The sequence below is a fragment of the Paracoccidioides brasiliensis genome (genome assembly GCF_000150735.1).
Source record: "Paracoccidioides brasiliensis Pb18 unplaced genomic scaffold supercont2.5, whole genome shotgun sequence".
NCBI lineage: Eukaryota > Fungi > Ascomycota > Eurotiomycetes > Onygenales > Ajellomycetaceae > Paracoccidioides > Paracoccidioides brasiliensis.
In genome coordinates this window covers 338,418-363,867 of record NW_011371362.1, presented here as the reverse complement: position 1 = coordinate 363,867, position 25,450 = coordinate 338,418, and the positions used below count along the sequence as shown (strand labels likewise).

At 47.2% G+C, this 25,450-nt stretch overlaps 5 protein-coding genes across 5 annotated transcripts; 2 read left to right on the top strand and 3 right to left on the bottom strand.

Annotated features, from left to right (window-relative positions):
• Window positions 1-522: 522 nt before the first annotated feature.
• Window positions 523-2,283, top strand: PADG_04578 (uncharacterized protein; the record flags this gene model as incomplete). The annotated part of the gene is made up of 4 exons (XM_010761752.1): window positions 523-648; window positions 751-788; window positions 852-1,240; window positions 1,322-2,283. 4 exons carry the CDS (start codon window positions 523-525, stop codon window positions 2,281-2,283), a joined length of 1,515 nt encoding a protein of 504 aa, XP_010760054.1.
• Window positions 2,284-3,615: 1,332 nt separating this feature from the next.
• Window positions 3,616-4,688, bottom strand: PADG_04577 (uncharacterized protein; the record flags this gene model as incomplete). The annotated part of the gene is made up of 2 exons (XM_010761751.1): window positions 3,616-4,001; window positions 4,052-4,688. The coding sequence occupies 2 exons, from the start codon at window positions 4,686-4,688 to the stop codon at window positions 3,616-3,618; spliced, it is 1,023 nt and encodes a 340-aa protein (XP_010760053.1).
• A 4,703-nt stretch (window positions 4,689-9,391) lies between these two features.
• Window positions 9,392-15,429, top strand: PADG_11787 (UV damage endonuclease UvdE; the record flags this gene model as incomplete). Its single annotated transcript, XM_010762208.1, has 5 exons — window positions 9,392-9,524; window positions 9,604-9,935; window positions 10,018-10,419; window positions 10,500-11,593; window positions 12,255-15,429. The coding sequence occupies 5 exons, from the start codon at window positions 9,392-9,394 to the stop codon at window positions 15,427-15,429; spliced, it is 5,136 nt and encodes a 1,711-aa protein (XP_010760510.1).
• A 1,469-nt stretch (window positions 15,430-16,898) lies between these two features.
• PADG_04574 (uncharacterized protein) lies at window positions 16,899-18,810 on the bottom strand (the record flags this gene model as incomplete). Its single annotated transcript, XM_010761750.1, has 4 exons — window positions 16,899-17,276; window positions 17,375-17,742; window positions 17,806-17,811; window positions 17,886-18,810. 4 exons carry the CDS (start codon window positions 18,808-18,810, stop codon window positions 16,899-16,901), a joined length of 1,677 nt encoding a protein of 558 aa, XP_010760052.1.
• A 2,832-nt stretch (window positions 18,811-21,642) lies between these two features.
• Window positions 21,643-24,675, bottom strand: PADG_04573 (uncharacterized protein; the record flags this gene model as incomplete). The annotated part of the gene is made up of 1 exon (XM_010761998.1): window positions 21,643-24,675. The coding sequence occupies one exon, from the start codon at window positions 24,673-24,675 to the stop codon at window positions 21,643-21,645; it is 3,033 nt and encodes a 1,010-aa protein (XP_010760300.1).
• Between the last annotated feature and the right edge of the window lie 775 nt (window positions 24,676-25,450).

The following is a 25,450-nucleotide window of genomic DNA, read 5'->3' as shown; positions in this document are numbered from 1 at the left end:
TCCTTGTCCTCTGATGGGTGCAGCTACTTTTTGACGAGGTGGGAGATGTTAGCAATAACCAGTTCCCATTGGTGCTGTGCAGAAGCAGAGCAGTTCCAGATGCCACGCTCTAGCCAACCAGGTCATCTCCTTGTTTTTACATATGTGCACAGCCAGGAAAATAAATACTTCGCATAAGCTCGTCTTTTGTTCTAGATTTTTTTTTTTTTTTTTTTTTTTTTTTTTGGTTGCAGTACCTCCGTCATTTTGGTTTCAGTCGTCAATATTGAACACCTAGAAACACAGGAGGAACGCAGACGTTCCCGTCCTTCTGTGGTTTCTATAACATCGCTGTCATTATCAGCTGCCTCCACAGTTTTTGCAACAAGGTCTATGATAATGGAATGCAGAGCTAACGGTCTATCGAAATCTACCAAGTGGCTTCAGATCTCTCCGCTCACATTCGACTTGCCTCTGTGTCCACGTTTTCACACTACGACCGGTCTATTTCAACATAAGGCGGGTTTCGCTAGCATCTCTACAATGCAGAGGGCACCGCATGTGGGAATAGTCGGGGCAGGCGTAGCGGGCTTGAGGTGTGCAGATATTCTTATAAACCGCGGCTTTCGAGTAACTATTCTTGAAGCCAGAGACCGAATTGGTGGTCGTGTATGATTTGATTTTATTCATCTTTTGACAACGCTTTTACTCTGATATTTCCAAGGGTAGTAATAATTTGATATATTGCTGACTTACCCTCCAATATGCTAGATCTGTCAAAGTGATCTTGGCGGGTTCGAGGTGGATGTGTAAGTGCAACTTCGGGTTTTATTTATCTTAGGGCAAGTTACAAAGCTAATATCTGTTCTCAGGGGACCAAACTGGATACATGGGACCCAAAACAATCCCATTGTTGATCTCAGTAACAGTTCAAAAACCATTACTCATGCCTGGGATGGTTTGCCCCATGTTATTGATACTACTGGAGAGCCCCTAGATCACAACATCGGAACAAAACTTTCAGAATTTATATGGAAGATTATAGAAGATGCGTACGATTACAGTCGAGTCAATAAAGACAGTATCTCAGCCAACGAAAGTCTCTTTGACTTTATCAAGGAACGGCTAGAAGAAACTGAGTTTAGTCAGTATGAAAAGGAAAAATGCATTGAGCTGTCGAAGCTATGGGGTTCATACATCGGGTCCCCAATAGACAGGCAGAGTTTAAGATTTTTCTTCCTCGAAGAGTGTTTAGAAGGGAGTACGCTGTTCTCCGAACTTCTGTATCCCTTTTTTCCCCCTCTTCACAAAATGATAAATTTGCTAACACTTTTCCTTCTAGCCAATCTTTTCGTGGCAGACACGTATAAAAAAATCATGAACGCAATCGCTGCACCTGCGCTCGAACGTGCTGAGATCCATTTCAATGACCCCGTGGTTAAAATCGAAGCAGAACAGCGAGTTTCTGAGACTAAACACCAAGTCCTGGCTTTAACTTTAACCGGGTCACAATATACCTTTGATGAACTTGTCACCACCTTCCCCTTGGGCTGGTTGAAACAAAACAAGTCCGTTTTTCAACCAGCACTGCCAGCTCGTCTCTCTCTAGCCATTGACAATATTTCATACGGCCAGCTAGAAAAGGTCTATGTCCATTTCCCCTCCGCTTTCTGGGAACATAAACCCAACGCAACGCCCATCACTCGTACAAAGCACTCCTTACCGGCCCCCCAGCAAAACTCCCAAGGCCAGCCCCCTAAGATATCTCCATTTACCGAATTTCTCTCCCCCACCTACGTCAATCACCCAGACTCCCCTTTTTGGAACCAAGAATGCGTCTCTCTTTCTGCACTTCCTGCCCCCTACGCCCATCCCACCCTTCTATTCTACCTATACGGCGCTTCCGCCAACTGCCTCATCTCCCAAATATCCCCCCTATCCCCAACCTCAAAGGAATATCACGATATCCTCAACAACTTCTTCCAACCATTCTACTCCCGTCTACCGGGCTATGACGCCTCATCGCCTAATTGCCGCCCAACAGCCATCCTGGCCACGCAGTGGCAAACCGACCCCTGGTCGGGCAACGGCAGCTACTCGAATTTCCAGGTGGGGCTCGTGGAAGGGGATCGCGATATTGAAATTATGCGCGAGGGAATGGGTGTTGACCGGGGTGTGTGGTTTGCAGGCGAGCATACAGCGCCGTTTGTCGGGTTGGGGACGACTTCTGGTGCCTATTGGAGCGGGGAGGCGGTTGCGGGGAGGATTTGTGAGTTTCTGGCTGGAGCGGGTGGGGAGGTGTGACCTTTTACTGATTTGCTTGTGAGAGGGTATAGAAAGGGCTGTGGCTTAAGTTTTGGTTATTACATGCTTTCGGGGAGTGTGGGAAAGCGACGCGTGTACCGTATGTCCCTTTGTTGTTGTTTCTGGTTTCCTTGCTCTGTTCATGGGATGCTGAGCCGGGGCGGCATGGCCGCGGATTAATAATGTGGAAGTTTTAAGATTTATATCTAGCGGTAATCTCACCATTTTAGACTAGGTACTGAGGGTTAGGGCCATGTTATCTCCTACAGATATATCCTTACTATTCATTGCTATCTATTATCCAAGCAACAACAAGCTATAGTTGCCGGACGTTGAGAGACGCATTTAATTTTGCAAACACCATTTCGAAATTGCCTCTAGATGTCAGCATCCCACAGGTCGAGGACTGCAGAAAAAAAAAAAGAAAAAAAATCTCAGGTGCTAAGAGAAACTGGTGATCTCAAGAACTTCCCAGAAGATCCACTCCACTTCATTAAACAATAGCAAGTGCGTATAGGTGCGCCAGTCAGTTGAAGAACGGCATAATGCCATGTATATATTTCTTCTCCGTACTTTAGCTTCACATATCCTTTTGCATGCAGAAATGTAAATTAGCAGTCGAAAATATATGAACCTGGTGCAAACGCATGCACTGATGCATGCATGCATGCACGCAATCAAGGGCGGATATGAGAAAATGGAAACTCGAAACACCGTCCCTGACAGCTTGGGTTCTCGAAGAGCATGTGTATAAGGATGGGACGAAGATTGGGAAGCAACCCCCGGCTGAGGTTGGGCTTATGGCGGGTATTATGTTGAGAGTGAAAAGTCGGATAATTTGAGAAGTTTGACAAAGATATGAAAGGTGAGATGGAAACTGGGCCAAAACAATAGCCATCCTACGGAAAAAACACCACCACACAATTTTTGATTATATTCTCTATTCACCAATGAGAAAAGTATAAGGATGATTCTTCATTTGTCAGGGAAATAAAGAATCGGGTTAACTAATAGTTGCTAAAAAGGAAGGACTGGAACAAAAGAGGGTAGGATGGGAAGAGGAGAAGGAAAGAGAGGAAAGAAACAAGAGCGAATAGGGTATTGCAAGCCTTGCTCGACCAGCGCCAAACTGCTCATGACGTAAAAAAATTGACTGAAAATGGGACAAGGCAGTATTGTTACAAACACGCCAATAACGGGACAGAATCCGGAGAGGGGGGGGGGGGGGGGGGGGAAAGAGAGTGTTGGAGAAAGGAGACAAGGTGCACACAATTGATAGGTCGCATGGCATGTAGGTGTGGAGCGTATGTGTGCATCTTCCTCATCACCACTTCAATCTTCCCAGATAGTTTCAAGATCCAGATCTTGCCTTCCTTCCGCACCGCAGACGCTCCAGCGCTTTCTCTTATCTGCTCTACCACCACCAAAAGAACCTAACCCGAATCGCGGGTTACCCACCGGACTAGATGGGCCGGAAACTTCGATTGCGCTCCGTCTCCGATTGAAATCTTTGTTGTTGGCAGCGGCTGCAGCGGCTTTATCGGCAGCAGCTTTCAATTTCGCGATCCGATCGGCTTCGATGGCCGCAACTTCCGCATCAGGGGCATCCGGGATGTTTTCGAGGGAGGATATGCTGGGACTTCTCGAGCGAATGGTTGATGGTGTAGACGACAATGAGGAGGTAGAGGAGAAGGTCAGAAGGGGTATGACTCGTTGAACTTGGTGGGGAAAACCAGCGGAGATGATTGCGCAGAACTGGGGCTGCTACCGCTGCCGGGATGGAGGGGTGAGGAAGGTCGTCGTCGACCACTGCGGGGAAGAGTGTTATGAATCCCGGGAGACAATGGCGAGGCTGGCGGCACATTCAATTGAATCCTCGTTGATCGAGGAGTAGTTTGGAGCTCCGGATGCTCTGCTATCGTTTCTGATACGTTCAGTGTGCCAATGGTTGGATGGAAACTCTCTTCGACTGACAGGCGAAGGAAACTTTGCCGTCGTACGAACGAGTCTTGAGGACTCGAAGGGCGTCCTGGACTCCCGCCGCTGAAGCCGTATCGCCCACGAGAATCAGGACCCGGCGAGGAGTGTGCACGAGCCATGCATGGAGCACTTGGGGAGCTCGCGAGAGAACGTGAGCGAAGGTGTATTCCACCAAGGGAAGAATACTGCTTCGGGAAAATATTCAGGGTTGGAGGAAGGGGTGGGAGAATTGATAAGTCTGTTGAATCTACTATCGTAGGAGTAGTGCCATCATTCAAGGAGGGTGTGTCTGTTGTTGCACCTTTTGTTGAAGGAGGCGTGCAATTTCCGTTTGTCGTCGAGGGTTCCTTTGCATATTCGTCTGCGTATTCAGGGGGGCTGGGAGGAAGCGTGATGTCCTCTGGAGCCAGCAGGGAGGAAGCCATGATGCTGTTACAAAAGCCGTAGAGAAGGAATACCCGTTTCAGGAGGCGTATGGATATGAGGTTGCAGAACACGGATGCATGCTTCGAGCAAGGAAAGAAAAGAGTGAATGGCCAAGTTGCTGGGGATGATTTAAGTTGCACTACACCGCGGATGCCTGACAAAGACGATTCCCAGCTGTGTTCCGGCCTGCAGTTTCAAGTCGAGATTGTTGATATTGCACCGAGCCGAGCACTCAGGGGTAGGGAGTCGACGAAGAGGGGTGTGTGTGTGTGTGTGTGTGTGCCTTGGGGAAGCCGAAAGGGGCGCGAAGCTGCAAATTACCCTGATCTCCGCGAGGGGGGGAGGGGGCCAATGAAAACCAACCAAAATAAATTGCAGGACTATCACGTCCAGTGGCCAGCCATGAGTGCGAGAGATGGCAGACGCACACAGACAACCAGAGGACCGGCGTTGAAGAAATGGAGCAGAGTTCAAGAAAGGGTTGCAGAAAGAGGAAGAAAAAAAGGTTTGTCTGTAACAAGGGCCGTAATCAAAAGTCCGTTGCCAGCCAGCGTTGGAGCCTTAGTAATAAGGTTGGCGGCTGAGATACGCGGTCTGGGCGGATACAAGGTTTTGGGGGCTGAGCATTCCAGTATTTACGTGTACGGTACGCCGCCGGCCATTGGCTGGGGCCGACTGAATGTTGCTTGAATGGTATGATACCGTTAGGACATCCCGTTAGGTTGCGCGCGCAGACACACACACACACACACACGCACACACACATATACACACACACACACACACACACACACACACACAAACACAAACACAGGAACGGCCCTGTCTCGTGATTGCGGACGATGTATCTGATATGAATGCGATTTGCTTGATACGGAGTGCTCTAATCTTCTGATGTTCCTGTTCGTTCGTTCATTTGCGCCACGCCTGCGTGTGTCTCTTCAGCCTGCAATCCATGGATAGATAATTTTGTTCATTCACTCCCCAAACCTTCCTCCCGCATATATTTTGTCCTGGCATTTTAATTTTAAAACAACTCCTGGTGTGGTCGAATCGTTTCCTCCACCCTATCGCTACAAGAGTCTGTCTGCATAACACTCTCCCCCTCGTCCAATAAACAAACTATATCAAATCATCCACGGGCTCCTTGTGCCAAATCGTCTTCTGGACACTCATCCCCGTCACTTACGCCCTACAGACGGTGCATGTGGGCTGCGTCCCCCGACTGAGGATTCTTTAACCAACAGTATTCCGATCCAGAAACTTAAATATTGTTAACTACATTTCTTACAGTTAAAATGAGGAAGGGAAGATAACCAAATAATCTGCTCAACCTGTGGCAAAGTATTTAAAATATTAACATCATGTGCCTCTTTGTTTTCTGTCAGATTCAAAACAAAATTAATATGCTGCAGTCAGGTAAAGGATGAATATTTTTCTTTCTTTCTTTCTTTTTTTTTTTTTTCCCCCCCCTTGAAAGGAAAGGGGATGATGAAACTTTGATACAAATTAATTAGCCGAAAAGGAGAGTAACCGTGAACGACTGCAAATTTCCGATTTGTTACAAGGAAGAATGAATATGAAACTTTCATGTGAATAGCTAATAATTGCTGAGGAGTTTCAGGGGGAATCCACCTGTTCTATTTTTGTTACTTTATCATCTACTATTCCCCAATTTCCCATAGTATTATCACCTTGGCAAAAGGTTTGGCAAACCAAAGTTCCCACCATTCGGGATCGCGGCTAACGACATAGTTACCCGCCCTGAGGTTCCGCAGCTAGTTAGTTAGATACTCGAAAAGAAAGGAAGGAAAATAAAAATAAAAATTCAGCTGCTGCCACTCACCGGTCTGTTTAACTAACTATTTGGTTTCATTTTCGGTAAAATTGAAGCGCGTTTCTATAACTATAAATGGGTCAGCCATCTGCCGAAATTACCCATCAGGCGTTGGTAAAATCGCTTTACGGGGAGCCGATGGAGAATAAGGGATTAGTATATTTTCAATTCACGTCTACGGTCAAGCTATCTCTAGAAGGTTGATCTTAATTGCGATCGCCGCCAGGCAGACCAGGAATTCTAGGATGGATATTCTGGGAAATTATTACTGGACTGGGGGGTTGTGATACAGGTAGTTGTAAGTTGATTGACCCGATGGAGTGGAACATGAGCTGACACTTCCATGGGGCGCAGGGAATATTAAATAATTTGCGCTCATTTTTTTCACAAATATCCCACGATAACGCCCCTCCTATATACACCCCACTCTCCGGGCGCTTATTTAGTCAACCCTGCGGGAGTGGTGGGTAACAAGTTTTGGCCACTCGAGTTAACCAGTCAATGAGAGTATCCAGTGATCTTCGCGCACTAATCTGTCAGAGAACTAACTGTAGGGCATGAAAGCAGAAGCAGAGACGGAAAGGTTTGGAAGTCGTTGATATTTGCTCCAGAAGAGGATATGTAAGAAAATCTCACAGAAACAAAACCACTGAATAGAAAAGACACAAATTGGTCGTAGCATTATCAGTAAAGGGGTTTACAATTCCCCCCACCTCCCACTCTGCTATGAAATGGACTGTCTCTCTGCAGAAAACGAGCAGTTCTAAACTCATCCTAAATTTCTAGTTCAAGGTTAACTAACTGTTTCGGAATCTGACGATAGTTAATTCCTAGCTATTTCAACTCCTGGTAAAAAGACCAAGGTGTGGAATCGTTCTTCAGTTTGGTTGACTGCTAATCTCGCCAAGTTTGGTCGCATCGCCAACTATGTTAAAGGGGAAACCAGCGCTGTTGACCCTTTGCCTTTGGGAGTATTTTTGCGTCGGTAAAAGGTTAACACTGGGTCCCTTTGAATCATGTGACGTTAGTACGTTAGTATGTCGGAGCCATCCGATGAGTCGGGCGGTTGCGTTATCGGTACGGATGCAATCCAGCCAATGATTGGATTGATTCATTTGCCAATCTAATAAATTCATCGCTCAATTTCTCCTTGGCTTGGTTTCGAGCATTCTGGTACAACGGGTGTTCCTTGTCGAAGCGTTTCTGGATCACTGGTCATCGACCCAGCCATTGGCTTGGGTCATCATGATATATCAAGGGCCAGTGTCTAGATCTTCTGATTTGACCAGATGAGTGGTATATATTTTTGAGTTGACCACCGCGATAAATAGATGTTAGGGTCTAGGCATTGTTACCATAATTTGGCTCCTTTTGTTAGCATAATCGAAGACAGTTACATGTTCCGAGCTCCCAGTACGGGCAACCATACAAATGATCTGGTTTGGTATTAGTCAAAGATCCATCTGTGAGAGGTGCAAGGTTACCAAATGGATAGTCCCCTCCAACAACACATTTAGGGTCGTCTACATCGCCATCAAGAAAGAGAACCACTGAAATTTAAACCCGGGTTCTCCTTAGATGCATACGCATCTGCTCCCTGAATTCTTCAAAACAGTTTTTGAAAACTTTGAAGGGGAAAGTGAAACTCGTGTTTGTAACACTTTTTCATGGATCTCAGTCCAGCTATCCGGTTTCGATGACTTCCGACCATCCCGATACCCATACTCCAGGGGATATATTTGGAGGTCAACAAGATTCTGCTGAATATTTTAACTATGTCTGGTAGTATTTGTGGTTTTCGTGTTTTGCTTGGTCCAGCACTTCGTTACGATGCTTTCATACAACATTTCTAAACTCTAACAGGTCAGTCCCTAGAGAACCTCCTTATCTGAGCTCAATGGTCAGACAAACGTTTGCAAAGGAACTCTGGAGAACCGACAAGCTTTACCCCGATTCCTCCACTGTGTAGAGGTTGGTGGGAAAAGCTTTTGTGACTGGGTTGACCCTAGGTTTCTTCGGGGTCCAACTCCCTTGACGCGCTCCTGGTTAACCAAATCTTTGACAAATTATCCCAAGAAAATGAAATTGGCCAATTTTTGTCAATCTTCTGTCTTTCTGACACTGGATTGTATGAAGAGGATGCTCAGAACGCTAGCACTTGCGTGATACTTTGGAGGCCACCGGTGAATACATGCGGGTATTGGGGTTCTTGAGATGCTGAAATTAAGAGGGCAGCAGCAGCAGCTGGGTTCTCGTAGTAAACGGCAGGGTGGGCGTGCAGCCGCCTAAAAACGTTGCCATGACTCAAGAAGTTTGTTGAAGGGTTACGGAGTAGTTATATATGAGTCTGGCGCTAGGACAGCCACCGACATTGGTCCAAACACAGCCTCAACAATGCGCCAGCACAAATAGAGTATTAAGAATAAGCTAGGAATGCTACAGCTAAAACACAAAAAGTACCTTGAAACTGCTGGGTTTGTATTGGCAGATCATCCCTTCATACCACAGCAGCCACCAAGACCCCTCTGCATGATTGGTGGTTGGGGTATCCATGGCAATAACCCAAGATGGGTAGCTAACTGCGGAGTACGGAGTAGCCGAAATTTATATGGTTATCCTGTTGTTTTGGTTCAGCAATGGGAAAGTTGATGGCTGATTTTACCTAATCACTTCGATATTTAATTTAGTTTACTAGTTAACGTTAGTTGGCGGTAACTAACTAGACGCGAACTCGCCGTAACTCTATCCAAGCCCTATCCAACTTTGGTGCAGTCCACCCCCAAAGTAATGACCAAATTAAGAGACTGAGGCCAACATGCGACAGCCACGTCATGACATGAGCTCAAATAATTATTCATTTGGACCATGCCCGGGTTTGCAGCCCTGCATTTAAAGCATGCTCTTCAAATCCATATTCCTGTTAGACAATTACTCCAGCCCTCTCTCAATTCTCGCCCAAGCCAATTCAATCTCCAGGTTCTCGCAACCAAATATGGTCGTATCCCACCGTCGCAAACTTTTTCCCATGCGTCGCATACATCCAAAGTTCAGCATAAGACGCCCTCCCTGATATTTAGTGAGCGGAGAGACACTATTTCAACTCTACCTACTGTTAAATCGAGCTGCGCAGATGGCTGCACTAGCAAAACCATCTTTGGCTGCTCAGGACCCGTCAATTGATTACATTGAACCAACCATGTCCAGCCCATTGCCCCCAAATGCGCCAATTCATACTGAAATCCCTGTTGCCAAAACAGATACTCGCAAGAACTCTACCGCTGGAATCTTCGATCCAGAGGCCAATGTTGACGTCCTCGCTGACAAAGAGGAGGTCAAAAAAGCGCTATCGCGGCCTCCACCAGTAAATAGCGGCTATCTACCACTGCCATGGAAAGGCCGATTGGGATATGTTAGTAACTACCATTAAGCACTCAAAGCAGAGTACCTATCCCATGCCTCTCCTCTCCTCATCACGCTGAACAAAAGCCTAGGCCTGCTTAAACACCTATCTGCGCCCCTCTAACCCCCCCATTTTCTGCGCACGTACCTGTCGCATCTCCTCAATTCTCGAAAACCGCCACCCTCTCCAGGATGCCTCGCAGCCTCACCACTGGACCAAAAACAGGCCTGACCTGACCCAGCCGCCCGATGTGGAGCGCGGAATAGCATACGTACAAGCCCTTGGTCTCGCGAATGCGCGGGATATTGTAAAGATGCTACGGTGGAATGAGCGCTATGGCATAAAATTCATGCGCCTTTCGAGTGAGATGTTTCCGTTCGCGAGCCATGCGGAGCATGGATATAGCCTGGAACCGTTTGCGGCGGATGTGTTGGCGGAAGTTGGGAGGGTTGTAGCAGAGTTCGAGCATCGGTTGACTGTTCATCCAGGACAGGTGTGTGATGGAATTTGCCTTTCAGATTTATCTTGACTTTTGGAATTTGTACTAATTATCTTGATTTGATTATTAAACAGTATACGCAATTAGCTTCACCGCGCCCGAGTGTCATTGAAAATTCTGTCCGGGATCTCGAATATCATGCTGAGATGTTGCGATTGCTGAAATTGCCACCTCAACAGGATCGCGATGCCGTCATGGTTTTACACATGGGCGGCGTCTTTGGCGATAAGCAGGCTACGCTTGATCGTTTTCGGCAAAACTATAAGACGCTATCGACAGATATTAAGAACCGCCTTGTTCTGGAAAACGACGATGTGAGCTGGACCGTCCATGACCTTCTACCTATCTGCGAGGAGTTGAATATTCCCCTCGTGCTCGATTACCACCATCACAATATCAATTTTGACGCGGACAAGATCCGGGAGGGAACGTTAGATATCATGAGTCTCTACCGGTGCATATCGGCTACGTGGTCCAGGAAAGGCATCACACAGAAAATGCATTATTCAGAACCGACTCCGGGGGCGCTTACGAAAGCGCAACGCCGCAAACATAACTCCCGTGTGCAGATGCTACCGCCCTGTGACTCTACCATGGACTTGATGATTGAAGCTAAGGATAAGGAGCAGGCTGTCTTTGAGCTTATGAGAATTTACAAGCTCCCGGGCTTTGAGAAGATAAATGATATCATCCCTTTCACGCGATCGGATGATAATAAAGTTAAACGCAGTGGCAATGGGAATCGGAAGAAGAAGGCTATGCGGAAGAAGGCATCTTCCACGCAACGAAAAAACAGTGTTGGATTGGATAATGGTGATGGTGATGATGAAATATTGACAACAACCATCCCGGAGGAGGAGATTGGCATGGGCGGACCAGAAGGTCGCGTGTACTGGCCTCCCGGCATGGAGCAGTGGTTACATCCAGAAAAATGCGCAACTTCTCTCGGGATTGCAGAGGCAATCGTGACGAAGAGCAGCGGAAGCCCCGTGCTAACTACGACCTCTGCGCCACCACGGAAAAGATCGAGATCGGCTAAGGATACTGATACCCCGTATGCGAAGGCTGCTGTGGAACAGCCAGCTGCGGCGAAACGACGGAGGGCTAAGAAGACTAGTATCGAATCCTCTGGCAGTGAAGATGGGGCTGCCGCTCCTATCTCTGCTGCGTAAACGCAGACTACTCGTTCGCTGAGGGACGAGGAGGAAGAAGGTCGACTAATGCGGAGGATGTGTCTTCATGGCAAGCTTGAAATGACAAATGACTTTTACATTTTTATCAAGGAATTATTGTGTAATATAAATTGTAGCTAGTTAGCTATATGTTAAGGGGGTCATGGCAAGCCTTGTAAAGCACACAAGCAGGCGTTATTACAGGAGCTCTATGGATGTAACTACAGTTGGCAAACAGGCCGTTAACATTGCCAATACAAATGAGAAAAAAATTATGATTCCAGAATAATAAAATAGAACCTCTTATCATCTGATTACTGTTTTGACTTACTCTTATATGCACAGCAAATAATGCGTATCCGCATTTGCCATTTTGTTGTCAGCTTGGCGGCTTGACTTCATAAATATAGGGTGGCCTAACTATGTAGTTAATTACTTATGCTCCTTTTATCAACAAAGCCAAGTTCCAGCACACGGCGAAACAATAACAGGAAGAAACGCCCACAAGAAGATTTCGAACATATTGACTGATTGTGCTGCATCATACCTTTCCTCTCATTTTTATCATGTGATCGCTCTGTTGTTTCTTCTCCAAAACCACTGGGTTCTACGACTGAACGATCGATCTCAGACACATTGCCAACATCGACAACTTAGAGTACATTTACATACATCCCATAACCAAGCTCTACTTCACCTCTACCTGTTCCTCGAAACTTCCCTCGTTCTGGCTCCTCCACCTTTCCTCCGTTTGCGGTTTCATAAGGCCAAGCCTGGCCTGAGACTCCGTACCACATTCGCTTTTCTCCGATATCTCATCCCACATACCCGCAATCGTATTTGGACCAGATTCCTAGACCTTCGACACGACGTATTTCCGTCCTTTCGTCAGCGAGCCCATCTTCGCGTCTATCGGGCGATTGCTAATAGGCGACAGCTTAAGCTCAGACACAAGCATCACAACGACCCATCCTGTAGTCCTACCACTGCTAAGACATCGGGAAATAAAAGGCAACCTGGGCTGCTCTCGTTTCTGCTCTCAAAATCGAGGAAGGGAATTGGACCGGGACATAGAAGGAGAGGAGCAACGACGGACCGTGCCTGTACCCAAATTGGCTTTGATTACCATAGAGACAGTCGCATTCTGGGTGCCATTAGCCGGCATTTGAGGAATGTGGAGAAAGGTGACCGGATGATGACACCACAGTCTGGGCCTTCAGGCCCGTACCGGGATGATCCTACAAGTGATGCTGGCTCCGGATATGGATATGGATATGGACAAGAGGGTGGTGGTCGAGAGCGTGGAGCTCGCAGGAAGAAAATTTACGGCTACTTGAAGGCAGCGAATGAGCTTCGCCAGTCCTATTCGGCACAGTGGACACAGCGGAATCAGGATTATGACGACGATATGCGGGACGTGCCCGGTGGATTTCCGGATGTCGAGACGGCAAGATATGCAGATGAGCAATTGATTTTGTTTCCCAGTTATGGACGAAGGCATGTGAGAAAGGTTCCGGAGGTTGACTATAGGGATATGGGTCAGGAGTCGTCGTTGTGGACGGACCCTGACGATCTGCAGTCGACTGGTAATATGAAGTATTGGAGACGGGAGTGGGAGGAATATGAGATGGATAATGCGACCGTGGATGTCGATGTGAGGGGATGGATATTTGCGCCTCATCGGGGACCGATGAATAGGAGGAATCGTATCTTGATCTCCCTAGCTAGACGGTTGAGTGGTATACCGGCTCCCAATACTTCTACTCTGGAGAGCAAGCCAACGCAAACATCCCTGACTGAGGAAGCTTTGGTCGAAAAACAAGAACAATCGATCATTAATAAGTCTCAGATGGACACGGATCCGGAATGGCGCGCTGGTTCTGGACGGGATGCCGCACCTTCTAGAGCTGAAGTGGAACAAAATTCATATTATAACACCAATGAAGAAATAGCCGCCGCAAATGCGCAACTGATGGAACGGCTTCAACCCTTTTTGAACAACCCCATCAACAGTGCGCCGATTACGGTCTTCTTTTTTAATGAAAAGAACAGCCAGTCACGGACAGTTTGTACTAATGATGGCGGACACTTCTCAGTTCGTGCAGCCCTTGACTTCGTCCCAACTCATATTAGGGTGCTGGCTTCCGAAAACCTATCCGCTACGGAGGAGGTGAGAGTCATCGAACCAACAGGAATCAGTTTGATTAGCGACATCGATGATACTATAAAGCATTCCGGAATCACAAGCGGGGCGAAGGAGATCTTCAGGAATACCTTTGTACGCAATCTTGGAGATCTTACCGTACTTGGTGTGAATGAGTGGTATTCAAAATTAGCAGATATGGATGTGAGGATACATTACGTTTCGAATTCCCCATGGCAGTTATATCCCTTGCTCAAGAGCTTTTTCAGTTTGGCCGGTCTTCCCCCAGGATCGTTTCACTTGAAACAGTACTCGGGAATGCTGCAAGGAATATTTGAGCCTACCACAGAGAAGAAGAGGCCAACGCTCGAAAGGATCATGCTTGATTTTCCGGAGCGCCGGTTCATCCTTGTAGGCGACAGCGGAGAGGCAGATCTAGAATTATATACCGAGTTAGTGCTCGCAAACCCGGGGAGAATACTGGGGGTATTCATTCGAGACGTGACGACACCGCAGACAAGCAAATTCTTTGATAAATCGTTTACTCATGTTGAAAAACCTCTATCCCGAACTCCCACCTCAGATCCTCCTCCCCTTCCGGAACGCTCAAGTGAGCCTGAGACCCAACGCCCAAATTTACCTCCTCGAAACTATCTTGAACGAAAAGATCAGGCGAAGGATGAAACTAGCTCAGCAATGAATGATCTCATTGGTCAAAGGATTGGAGATGAACCTGCTCCAGTGAACAAAACTGAGCTTGCCAAAATCCCTTCCAATAATCGACAGGCACCCCCCCTCCGACCTTCCAAACCAGCAGCTCTTCGGAGCGGAGCCGTCGAAGCGGATGGAGATAAGAAAGACTCGCCATCATCCAGCGTCCGGCGAAAGCCCGTTCCGCCCCTCCCAGAAAAGCCGCGAAGTTTATCATCTTTACAATCCCAAGGAAACCCAGAAACTTCGTCTGCTCCTATCTGCTCCACTGATTCATCTCAGGCTACCAGACCAGCTCCGCCAAGTCGCTCTTCAACCAGACAATCGCTGAACAATCAACAATCCGCCGGAAACGGGGAGAGCTACGCCGCTATTGTCCAGGATAAGATTACAAACATATACAACCAGCTCCCATCTGCACGGTCATATTGGGCGAACGAGAACCCTCCCGCCACGTATCCGTCCACAGAACAGGCACCACCTTCTCGTCCAGCTACGAAACAACCGCCGCCACCGCTCCCTCCGCCCCGTCGCAGCACAAACAGCGCCTCTTCAAGCCAATCCACGCTGCTGACCCAAACCACCCAACCCCAGGCTCAATCTCACTCCAAAGCGTCCACAGCGCAGGACCAACGCTATGGTAACATATCCCTCTCCCACTCCCCATCCCCCTCCTCCCAATCACCCACCCCACCCCTACCTTCCCGCAAAGGAACAGACACACCTCCACGCCCACTATCATTGTCATACTCCTACACCTCCCCCTCAACATCACCCACTCCGGGCCCCACGGCCCCAACGGCAGCAACACTGCGAAATAAGCGAGAGGAAATCTGGAGGCGGCGATGGGCGAGGGCGAAGGATATTCTGGATCGGCAAGGGGTTGTGCTGATGAGTTGGAGGGTGGGTGAGGATGTAAAGGATGTTTGTATGAGGTTGATTGAGAGGGCGGGGAGGGAAGGGGGGAGTGGTAAGTAGGTAGGTTGGTTTGTATTGGATGGCATGGGGATGGGATGGTGTATTTACGATATTCGTTACATTTTTTGATGATATTCGTATTGGTAGGAGGAGTGTGCAGCGGAGAGCAATGGGATCTTTTTCGTTAAGAAATTCCCTGAAATGGCAGGAGAGGAATAATGGTAGTTTTTTCATGTTTCTGTAACAGTATTTTACGTCAGGCGGCCTGCCAAGATACATAGATATATAGATTCCTGAAGATCAAAGGAATGAATAGACTTATTTTCCGTACGATTCAAATATCAATCTTTCCCCCCCCTGTGTGTGTCCAGATCTATCTTGTTTTGGTTCATTTATCCCTAATTCCTCTATACCCTATATACAACCTCCAATGCCCGCGATATATATGAACATCCACTTCCGGGAATACCACATGGATATCAGCCTCATTTCCATTTGCAAATTAAAATCACATTAAATCAGACTACAATAAGTTAAAAGTAAAAGAGCAAACTACAAATGAGGTGCAACCCACCGATCAACTGAAGCACGTTGTCTTGTCTGATCCCTTTCTTTCGATCCCTTTTCCTTTTCCGGGTATAATGACAAAGTTATCTGATGCGTGGAAACAATTCCGGATTTTAAGAAGAAACGAGGAACGAACAGTTCGGAATTTATAAAGTGTGTAGTTGGATCGGGGGGAGGGGTATGGGGTTATTAGAGGTGACCTTAATTAACAGTGCATAACGAAGGGGAGCAGATGGTACATGCAAACGTACAAACGTGCACAGGTGCGCGCATGAAACAGAATGTAGAACATATCAAAACATGAAATCGCTTTTTCCCTCCCTTTTTTTTCAGAATTTTGACTGGTATGAGCGAGGGGGCAGGGAAAAAAAAAGGTTAGAAAAAGGGAAATAGAAGAAATAAATGAAAGAGAACGAACATGCTCAAGGATTAAACAATATTTTTTCTATTTTCTTTTTGACATTTTTTTCTTTGCTTTTTTTCGAGGGGAAAGGGGAATTAAAGTCGGGGTATATACACGGAGGAGGGTGGGAGAATATTAAACATTAAGAATGGATCGGAAGAAGCAATTGGGAAATTAGGAACGGCAAGCAAGAAACGACAATTGATGAACAGAACAAAATCCATTTCTTTTCGCCGTGTATATCTTCGAAAATACCGTACCATCATGAGCGCAGTGGAACAGTGATTTTTCGTAGTAATACAAGTGGGTTTATTCTTCTCTTAAAAGCAAGAAATAAAGATCAAAAGTATAAAGTCGGAGAAAGGAATTGAGGCGAAAGCGGACAGCATGAAGATGCGCGTCTCTGAGAATGATGTTCTCCCTACATAATAAATTGAATCTTGATGGATTAGGGGACAACAATCGAAATCGAAGTCTGGGTATAATGTATCAATTTGTAGACTCAGAGGCTCAGAGACTCAGATCATAGCCTCAGTACCTCAAAATCCTGAGTCGGGCTTTAGGAAGTCTCAATTTCAGCATCATTCTTAACCTCGGTAGCTTCTTGATGAGGCACAATAGGGGAACTATCAGCTGTGCTGGACATATGCCCAGGAGCAGAAGTAGGCTCAGGTGCAGATGTAGGCGCATACTCAGGTCTAATCATGCCCATGCGACTAGCAAAGGTCTCTGTGGGCTTCCATTTGCCACTGGCTCTGGGATTACTCTCTTCAAACATGCGATCGACTTGCTCGAGCGATAGACCCTTGGTCTCGTAGACGAAGAAATAAGAGAAGAGCATGGAGAGAGTGCAGGTTGTGCCCCAGATGAAGAAAACTTTCGAACCCAAGTTGGCCTTTTCAGCATCGACGAGGTAAGGGGTTACGAGGGCCAGGATCTGCGGGTTGTTGGGTTAGTGGTTCGTGTGGATATGTCATATGCTCAGGCATTCGTAGGGTCGTTGTTAATATCATGAATGGAGCGGGGACGACTTACGTAGTTCCAGAGCCAGTTAGAGGCGGTGGACAGAGCAACGCCTCGTGCGCGGATTGGTAAGGGGAAGATCTCGCCAATCAGCACCCAAGCGCCAGGTCCCCAGGTCGAGGCAAATCCCAGTATATAGAGACAGACGAATACGATGAGACACGTGGAGGCTACATTCGATCCAGGGAGAGCAGTGCCGACAGAAGCAATGATGAATTCACAAAGGAGCATGGCAAAGGCGCCCCAGATGAGAAGGTTGCGGCGACCGAAGCGCTCGATGGTGTAGAAGGAGATAGGAGTGGATGCGACGTTGACGACGTTGGTGATGATAGAGATGAGGAAGGGGTTTTGCAGGCCGCTTTGTTGGAAGAAGGTAGTTCCTAGTATGTAGTTAGTTTTACGAGTTTCATTTCCTGGGTTCAATTGGGGCTAAAGGGCCGTACCGTAGTCTGGAAGTTGGGAATATAGGTCAGCATTTTCTGGTGATATTAATGTTGAAGACAGAAAGGTTATCAGCACTCACAGAAAATAAAGTTGACGCCAGTTAGCTGTTGGAACATTTGCAATGCAGTGCCCAGGATTACGCGACGAAGATTTCCACTTGGACGAAGACCTCCTCTGAAGCAATCAAGCCAGCTGGTGCTGCTGATTTTGGACTCATATTCATAGTTGGCAGCAATCTCAGCAAGTTCAGTTTTGACATACTCCGATTCGACAGGCAGGTTACGGATACGGGAGAGGGAAGCAGCAGCATGTTCGTTCTTCTTCTGCTTGACGAAGTAACGAGGAGATTCAGGAAGGAAGCCAAGGCCGACACCGAGAATGAGGGCCCAGATGAGCTGTATTCCAATAGGGATGCGGTAGGATGCCGGGGTGTTGAGTTTCTCCGTTGCCTTGTCGATGACTGCGGCGATCAAAAGGCCTATGGTGATGGCCCACTGATAGATAGAGACCATGGCACCGCGGAACCGCTTGGGAGCGATTTCAGAGACATACAGAATGACAACGGAAGAGATGGCACCAACGCCAAGTCCAGCGACCAGACGGCCACCGACGAGATCATTAACTTTGGTTGCGCCAACTTGGATCGCGACACCGACGCCAAACAATAAGCAGGCCATCATAATGGTTAAACGGCGGCCAATTCGCTCAGCGATAGAACCGGAAGCTACAGAGCCGATGAAAGTTCCCAGGGAGAGGATGGACACTATCAGGGACTTTTGCCAGGTTGCAATGTTGTATCCAGACTTGTCGACGTCCAGGGGAACAGGGTGCCCAAAGGTCTTCTTGAAATAGTCCATGCCCAGGACTCCGTTGACATAACCGGAGTCATATCCAAAGAGGATACCTCCAAAGGACGCGAAGGCACAGAGAATGTATGCCCTAGTGGTAACAGGAGCCTCGACGCGGTCCACGTCATCGGTCCCAAACATCATGTTTGACGGCATGTTTGATTGAAAGCTGGGACACGAAGTTAGTAACGATTGATAAATGGAATTTGGATATCTTTTAATCCGAAGGATGAGAACAAAGAGGGAGCAGAGGTTGCACGTAATTTTAAGACGAATAGCATAGAAGAGGGATATAGCGGGGTATTGAAGGGATAGAGGCACATTTGGGGGAAATATCTTTAAAAGGACTTACCTTCGGGTTGGTCCTTGAGAAGCAGTAGATTTGAGAACACGAAAGTATATTTCGTAATGAGATGTGAGTATAGTCTCAGCAGAGTGAGATATTTGTAGCGAGAAAGGACAACTGTTGGAATTGGTGAAGCTGTGAGGTTGTAAGGGAAAAGGAGGTTGGGGAGGTTGAGAAGTCGTTGTTATGGACAATAACATACAATACCGATAGGTGTAGCAACCAGCAGCGGGAATATTTAATGCGTCATTTCAGACTTTGGGGATATTTAACTCTTAACTCAATATGATTCTGAGTTGCCTTGAAACTCTGGAGGAGCGAATAAGCATCAAGAGACTTAACTCGACATTTCACCATGGAATGCAAACAAGGTCTCCTCAAACAATGTGATCGAAACGCCCGTCTGCTAAATTCTAGTAGTAGAAGTGGTCGTAGGTATTCGTGTCCACTCAGAGGAATTGCATAAATTCCGCGCCAGTTCCAAGGTGCATCGTAAGCTTGGTAGATGTAGTATTGAATTCCCTTTGCACAGTCTGCCTTATGAGGATGCATTTAGGCTTTTCGCAGCAACCAGAGTTCAGTCTAGAAAGGCAATACACCACTATCTCCACCCGCAGACATCTGTCAAACGAAGGTTTCAACAGAGGCAATACCACATTGATGACACTGGTGCCGTAGACAGAACAATTATGAATTGCATGTGTCTAACAGAAATAGGAGCCATACGTAGGATTGTCTAGTTCTCGAGGAGACCTCGAGAAAAGGGTTCTCAGAGACCAGTTCTCTTCTCTAATCACAAAGCACTCCAGCCAAAGAAGAGCATCAAAGAAAATGTGTACAAGAACTGTACAGTTTCATCAACCGCCGCTGCTGGCATCATAGAAGTCCCAGGAGCATCCTAAAAGGGGGAGAGAAAAAGCAAAAATTTGATAACTCCCCCATTGGCTTCTTCAAGCAGGGACCAAGAGGTATTTCATATATCTCTCTAGAAATGCTATCACCGCCAAACTTAAGTTTGAAAACGATTTATAGCTGGAATAACCCGCGGTGCTAGAAAACATAAAGAGAAGTCTAAAATGAAAATGGCTCTTCATAAGTAGAGAAACATGGGCACCAGGTATACAGAGTTTCTTCCACAACTCTGAAAAGAGCAGCAAGGAGGGAAATATGAAATAAAATAGGTAAATAAGCAGGAAAAAAAAGAGGGTAGTAAGCCCCAGTCATTTTAAAATCAGCGATCACCAAACCACACCCGGGAGAAGAAAATATGGGTATTCGTAGCAAACCCCCGCATATGCACGTCTCTCTCTCGAAGAGCTTCGACAACATTTCAATATGCCATGACGTCCATTTAAGCTTCCCTACCTAAACTCTTAGCGGTTTAGCTTCCGCCGATCTCCCGATATGGATCCAAGGTTCAGCCCGTGTGTTAAAATTCAGCACCAGGCTGACTCGCGGCTTAGCAAAACGAAATCTGCGTCCGCCGTTTAATTAGATCCTGCCGAGGTTGTGGTTCTTATTTTGCGAAAATTTGGGCTGACGAGAACTGTGTTTTAAAAATATCCCGTATTTGTATGACAATACGAGGACTGTTTTTGAAGTTCGTGTCATTTTTGTGGGTTGATGCTGTACCAAGTAAAAAACTACAATATTCTCCGACTCGGTGCAAGAGAAATGAAAATGACCTTCGCGACAATTTTAGTCTTTCCTTTGATCTCCTTTCTTTCTTTCTTTCCCTTCTTCCCTGTCAATAAATCATCCGTCTAAGAAAGGTAAAAAGCTCTGTAATACCCGGCACCATCCGTGGCCCAATTCAGCAAACTGCGCTAGACCTGATTAGGAATATATCACGTGACTAAGCGCTCTCCCAGAGACACAGTGAACACATCGAACGGAATCCATTACCACTCATCTTTTCACATATTGTTTAATCTCAGCCCATCTATCCATTCCTCTCTCCAAGAAATCCACTAACTTAGGAGTAATGGATCCATGGAGAAAAGAGTAATTAACTAGACATAACCAAATAACAAGATATTTCATTCCCTTTTTTTTTTTTTTTTGGCTTGACTCACATACTATATCCATCATTTATGTCATTAATATGCAGGAAGAAAGCCCAGCTAATAAAGATAGCAAGAAAGAAAAGAATATATTCAAATACTTTTTTCCCTTTGTCATTCGTTCTGTGTGATAAGTGTTCCTTTTCCAATGTCACATTTTCCAATCCAAAACAGGGGCACAAAGGCCAACTCTCACATAGTCAAATCCACATGGCAGGTAGATGTCCAAGGCATATATATATAAAATCCCCTCCACCCCCCATCTTCCAATTTCTTGTATCTCTTCAGCCTTTTCGCCCCTGGAACTCTTTAATTTTAATTTTATTTTTGGCATTTTAGTGTCTTTATACCGACCCACCGACCAAACCTAGATTATCCCCGATATATCAGAAAATTGCCTGAACACGTCATATGAGATATATCTAAATGTTTAAAAAAGAAAAACCCTACTTACCGTTCCGATACCTCCCCGACTGCATACGAAATGCGTTCTTTATCACCACCTCCAAGCTTCCTCTGTGCTTATCCTTCTTCGAGTCCCCGGAAACCCCTCCCTGTCGATCCGATTTCTTCCAGAGCCTAGTTGTATCCATCGTCCATTTGAGGCTGAATATCACTCATATGTACTCCTCTTAGCTGAGCCTCTCGCTCTTGCTGTGACTGATGATTGTCGTTCAGATGCGCGAAAACTCTCCTTAAAAAACTATCCGCAGATTCCGTCCCGTCCTCGGTCCACGGGGGCACCAGGGGTTCGGACGTCTTGTGATCCCCATCCTGATTCGAATGCTTGCCTCCGATTTGCGATTGGTGTGGTCTTGGACGTTTCCCAGAACTTGTGGCTGCTCTTGAGGATTCTGCGTTAGTCTGTTGGACATTGGGATCATGGGAAACCCTGTCCTTCTCTCTTCGCCTCTCTCGTGGTTTGGTTGAGATTACGGCTGCTTCGGTTTCTCTGCGGTTTCCATCGACATTTGTGGGAATATCGTTATTGACCTGTGGTGGTTTCAAGGTTTCAGCGACGGGTTGCACCATTTCGAAATCATCAACCATGCTCATGAGTTCGTCGTTGGCAAAATTCGCAAAATCAGTATCAAGAAAGTCATCCAGCTTCTGGACATTAGGGTCATCTGGAGCAGTATGTGGAGGCTTAGGGTGCATATTATCCTCTGGACGGACAGCTCCATTGTTCTCAAAGGTCCCGGGACCGATACCCAGACCATGATCCGCGCCAGTATTGGTTTGTGCGATATTCGAATTAGCATCGGACGGAAAAAAAAGACTTAGAATATCTTCCGGTTCGTTTTGGAAAGCAGCCGGTTTAGGATCGGGAGGAAGGCCTGCGGCCGTTCCATGTGAAGGACCCCCACCCCCCGTACCCGTTGCTGTCGGCCTTGGTAACAGAAGCCGCTGTCTGGAATGCCCATCGTTCTTGGGGTCGAAAACCCCAGCACCCGAAGGCCCACTAGGGGCCCGAACACCAGATGGTGCAGGTTGGGTGTGATTATGCGTGCCCATACCTTCACCCATTTGGTTAGGGAATACCCCTTGGTTGATATACGGAGGGTCGAGGTTCGAGACGTTAAAGTCGAAGCTCGGAACACCTTGTGTAGTCCGGAGCCCATTCCCCAGTGGAGGATGCGGTACGTTTGGCTGTTGCATGCCATTTCCTATTGGATTAGCTGCCATGCCCATCCTGGTGTTGGCAGCATGCGGGTGTACAACCGGCTGTAAACAGAACTGTTGATCTGTGGCTGGCAGGTTTTGAGCCATGTACAGGTATGGAGGCGCTACTCCCATTTTGTTATTTCCAACCACCACTGGTGCCGCGCTCGGGTTATAATGCTCTGCATTTGGCTGTTGCATTTTATTAGCTGCCGGAGAAAAAGCTGCCATGCCCATGCCCATGTCCATCCCCATGCCGTTACGGCCACTAGGTTGGCCTCTAGGGGGCTGGAAACCAAAACGTGGATCCGGGGGTGGCATATTTTGAGCCGTGGACGGATGTGGATTCGGATGGGGATGGCCTACACCCATCTGAGGGTCCCCAGAACCATTCATCGTCCAATTCAACGGGTTCAGATTAGGGCGTAATGCATTGTGTTCAAGCTGAATCGGAATATTAACACTGTCGTTAACAGGGTGGTGCGGAGCGGGGGGATATGGAGGCCCTCCTCTCATTCGATGTGCCGTATCATTCACCACCCCATTCATTGCACCTCTGTGATGGTGTCCTGTGGGGCGAGGCTTTGGATCTGGTGGCATATTCACACCATTGTGATGGTGGTGGTGTGGACCAGCGGGTTGCAGGGGTGCTCCGATGTTCTGATGATGGCCAGGGCCATTCACCATTGTATCCGTGTTGGGAATTTGCTCATTGACATGTTGCAATCCCCTTGACTCTGGACCTGGTGGCATACTTAGGCCATGGGGACCTGGACGGGGAGGAGGCATGACTGTTGGAAACCCATTTCCCATTCCCATCTGAGCATGCTCGGGGCCTTCAGTCACTGTCCTCATGCTAGCATGTCCTGTCTTAACCTGTAGCATCATCCTAGTTGACTGTGGAGATCGAGGCATATTCTCTCCATCATTAACGGGATGTGGAAATTTCCCTCTTATATGACGATGCTCGGCACCGCTGATCATCACGCCTGGGTTAAGATGTTGTGTATTGGCATGTTGCGTCCTATTTGGCCCAGGATGTGATGGCATATTGATGCCACGGTGGATATCGTGAGGAGCAGGGGCTAGCAGATGTCCTACACCCATCTGGTGCTGAGGGCCATTATGGTTTATCACCGCACCCAGGCCAGGGTGTTCAGCATTGAGGTGTTGCACTCCACTTGGACCCGTGAGCGATGGCATACCCACGCCCACGTACGGTGGATGCTGCACACGCTGCTGTGGCATGGGAGCGGGATGTGGTACGTTTGACTGGCCCAATGGGACTGGAAACTGTGGAGGCACATCCGGTCTCATTCCGTGAGGCCGTTGAGGCGTACCGGTCAAGTTTAGAATCGGGGGATAACTTGGTCGGATTGGGTTATGCGAGTTAAAAGGGACAACTTGGTCACGATGCTGCGCAACGTCCTGACCCTGGTGCATATAAGGAATCGCATAGTTTGGAGCGGGCGCAGGCGGCTGAGGGATCATGTTGTTGGTGTGGTGGTCGATATGCTGCATGCTAGGTCCAAATCCATCTGAGCGTTTCAAGTTATCGATGGGCTTCTCGAGAACCTTTGGATTGATGCCTTGACAGCCTTTGATACCTTGATGCACGTGAGGGTGTGCATAGCTTGATCCTGTAGCTGGCGTCTGGGGTATCATGATGTTGGAACGATGTCCGATATTTTGCGTACCACGACCGGATCCATTTCGACTGTTGGAATCGTAGGTAGATCTCTTGGGAGTTTTCGAACTGATATCTTTTGAGACTCTGTTGTCCCGATACAGGGTATTCAGGGCTCTCTGATGACCATGTGGAGCAATCATGTGGCGACCTGGAGGAACTACTGGCCGGTGTTGTGATGCGTGGACCACATCGTTATCGTTGTTGTCTTGCAAAGTTTTGGAGGGTGAATGCGATTTCTTCGACTTCTTGGTGACTGGCATGGTTGCGTTGGAGTGCAGGATGAATTGGATTCAAAAGGGGTGTGTGTATATTGTTGGAAGGGCAGAGGAGAGCGGAAGATAGTGCGGCGAGATGGTTGTCGCAAAGGCGTTTTTGGACCGAAGAGTGCGTAACGGCCTTTCTTGGTAGAGGCTGGAAAGAGGATTGTGAAACTCGCTCTATTTCTTTTTATTTCTTTCGAGGATTTGGATTTATTATGTGAAATAGTATAAAAAAGGGGAGCTGGGTTTTGTCGATATGAAGCGATTCGGTGAGTGTTGGTAACGAAGTGCAGTTGTTTCCGATGCAACAACGAATAAATAGCTAATATTTATAGGACTAAGAATGGCTGGGATATGCTTTCAAGTGATATGGATGTTATCAAAAATGGCACACTCTCCAGGAGCATATGTATCAGAAGTAAATGCGATGAGGTCTGGGTGAGATGAGACAGCTTTATTCGAAAGTCGAGATGTTTACGATGATGTGAGGAACAAGAGGAGAAGATGCAGGGCGCAAAGGAAAGAGCGATAGAGAGTAGCAGCAGCAGCAGCTGTCGCAGGCGCAGGCCCATGACGGAGAAATAACCTTTCTGCAGCGCCCCACGGCACCCAGAAACACATATTGCTCTCTCTCGCCCATTGACACAGAGCAGTTGCCCCGGGGAGGCCAATCTTCATTCAACAGCATTAAGAAGACTCTATTACCATACCTCAGTGATGGCGAACGAACCTGTCAAACGGCTACGGCGAATCTATTCCCAGGATTGAATGAGGT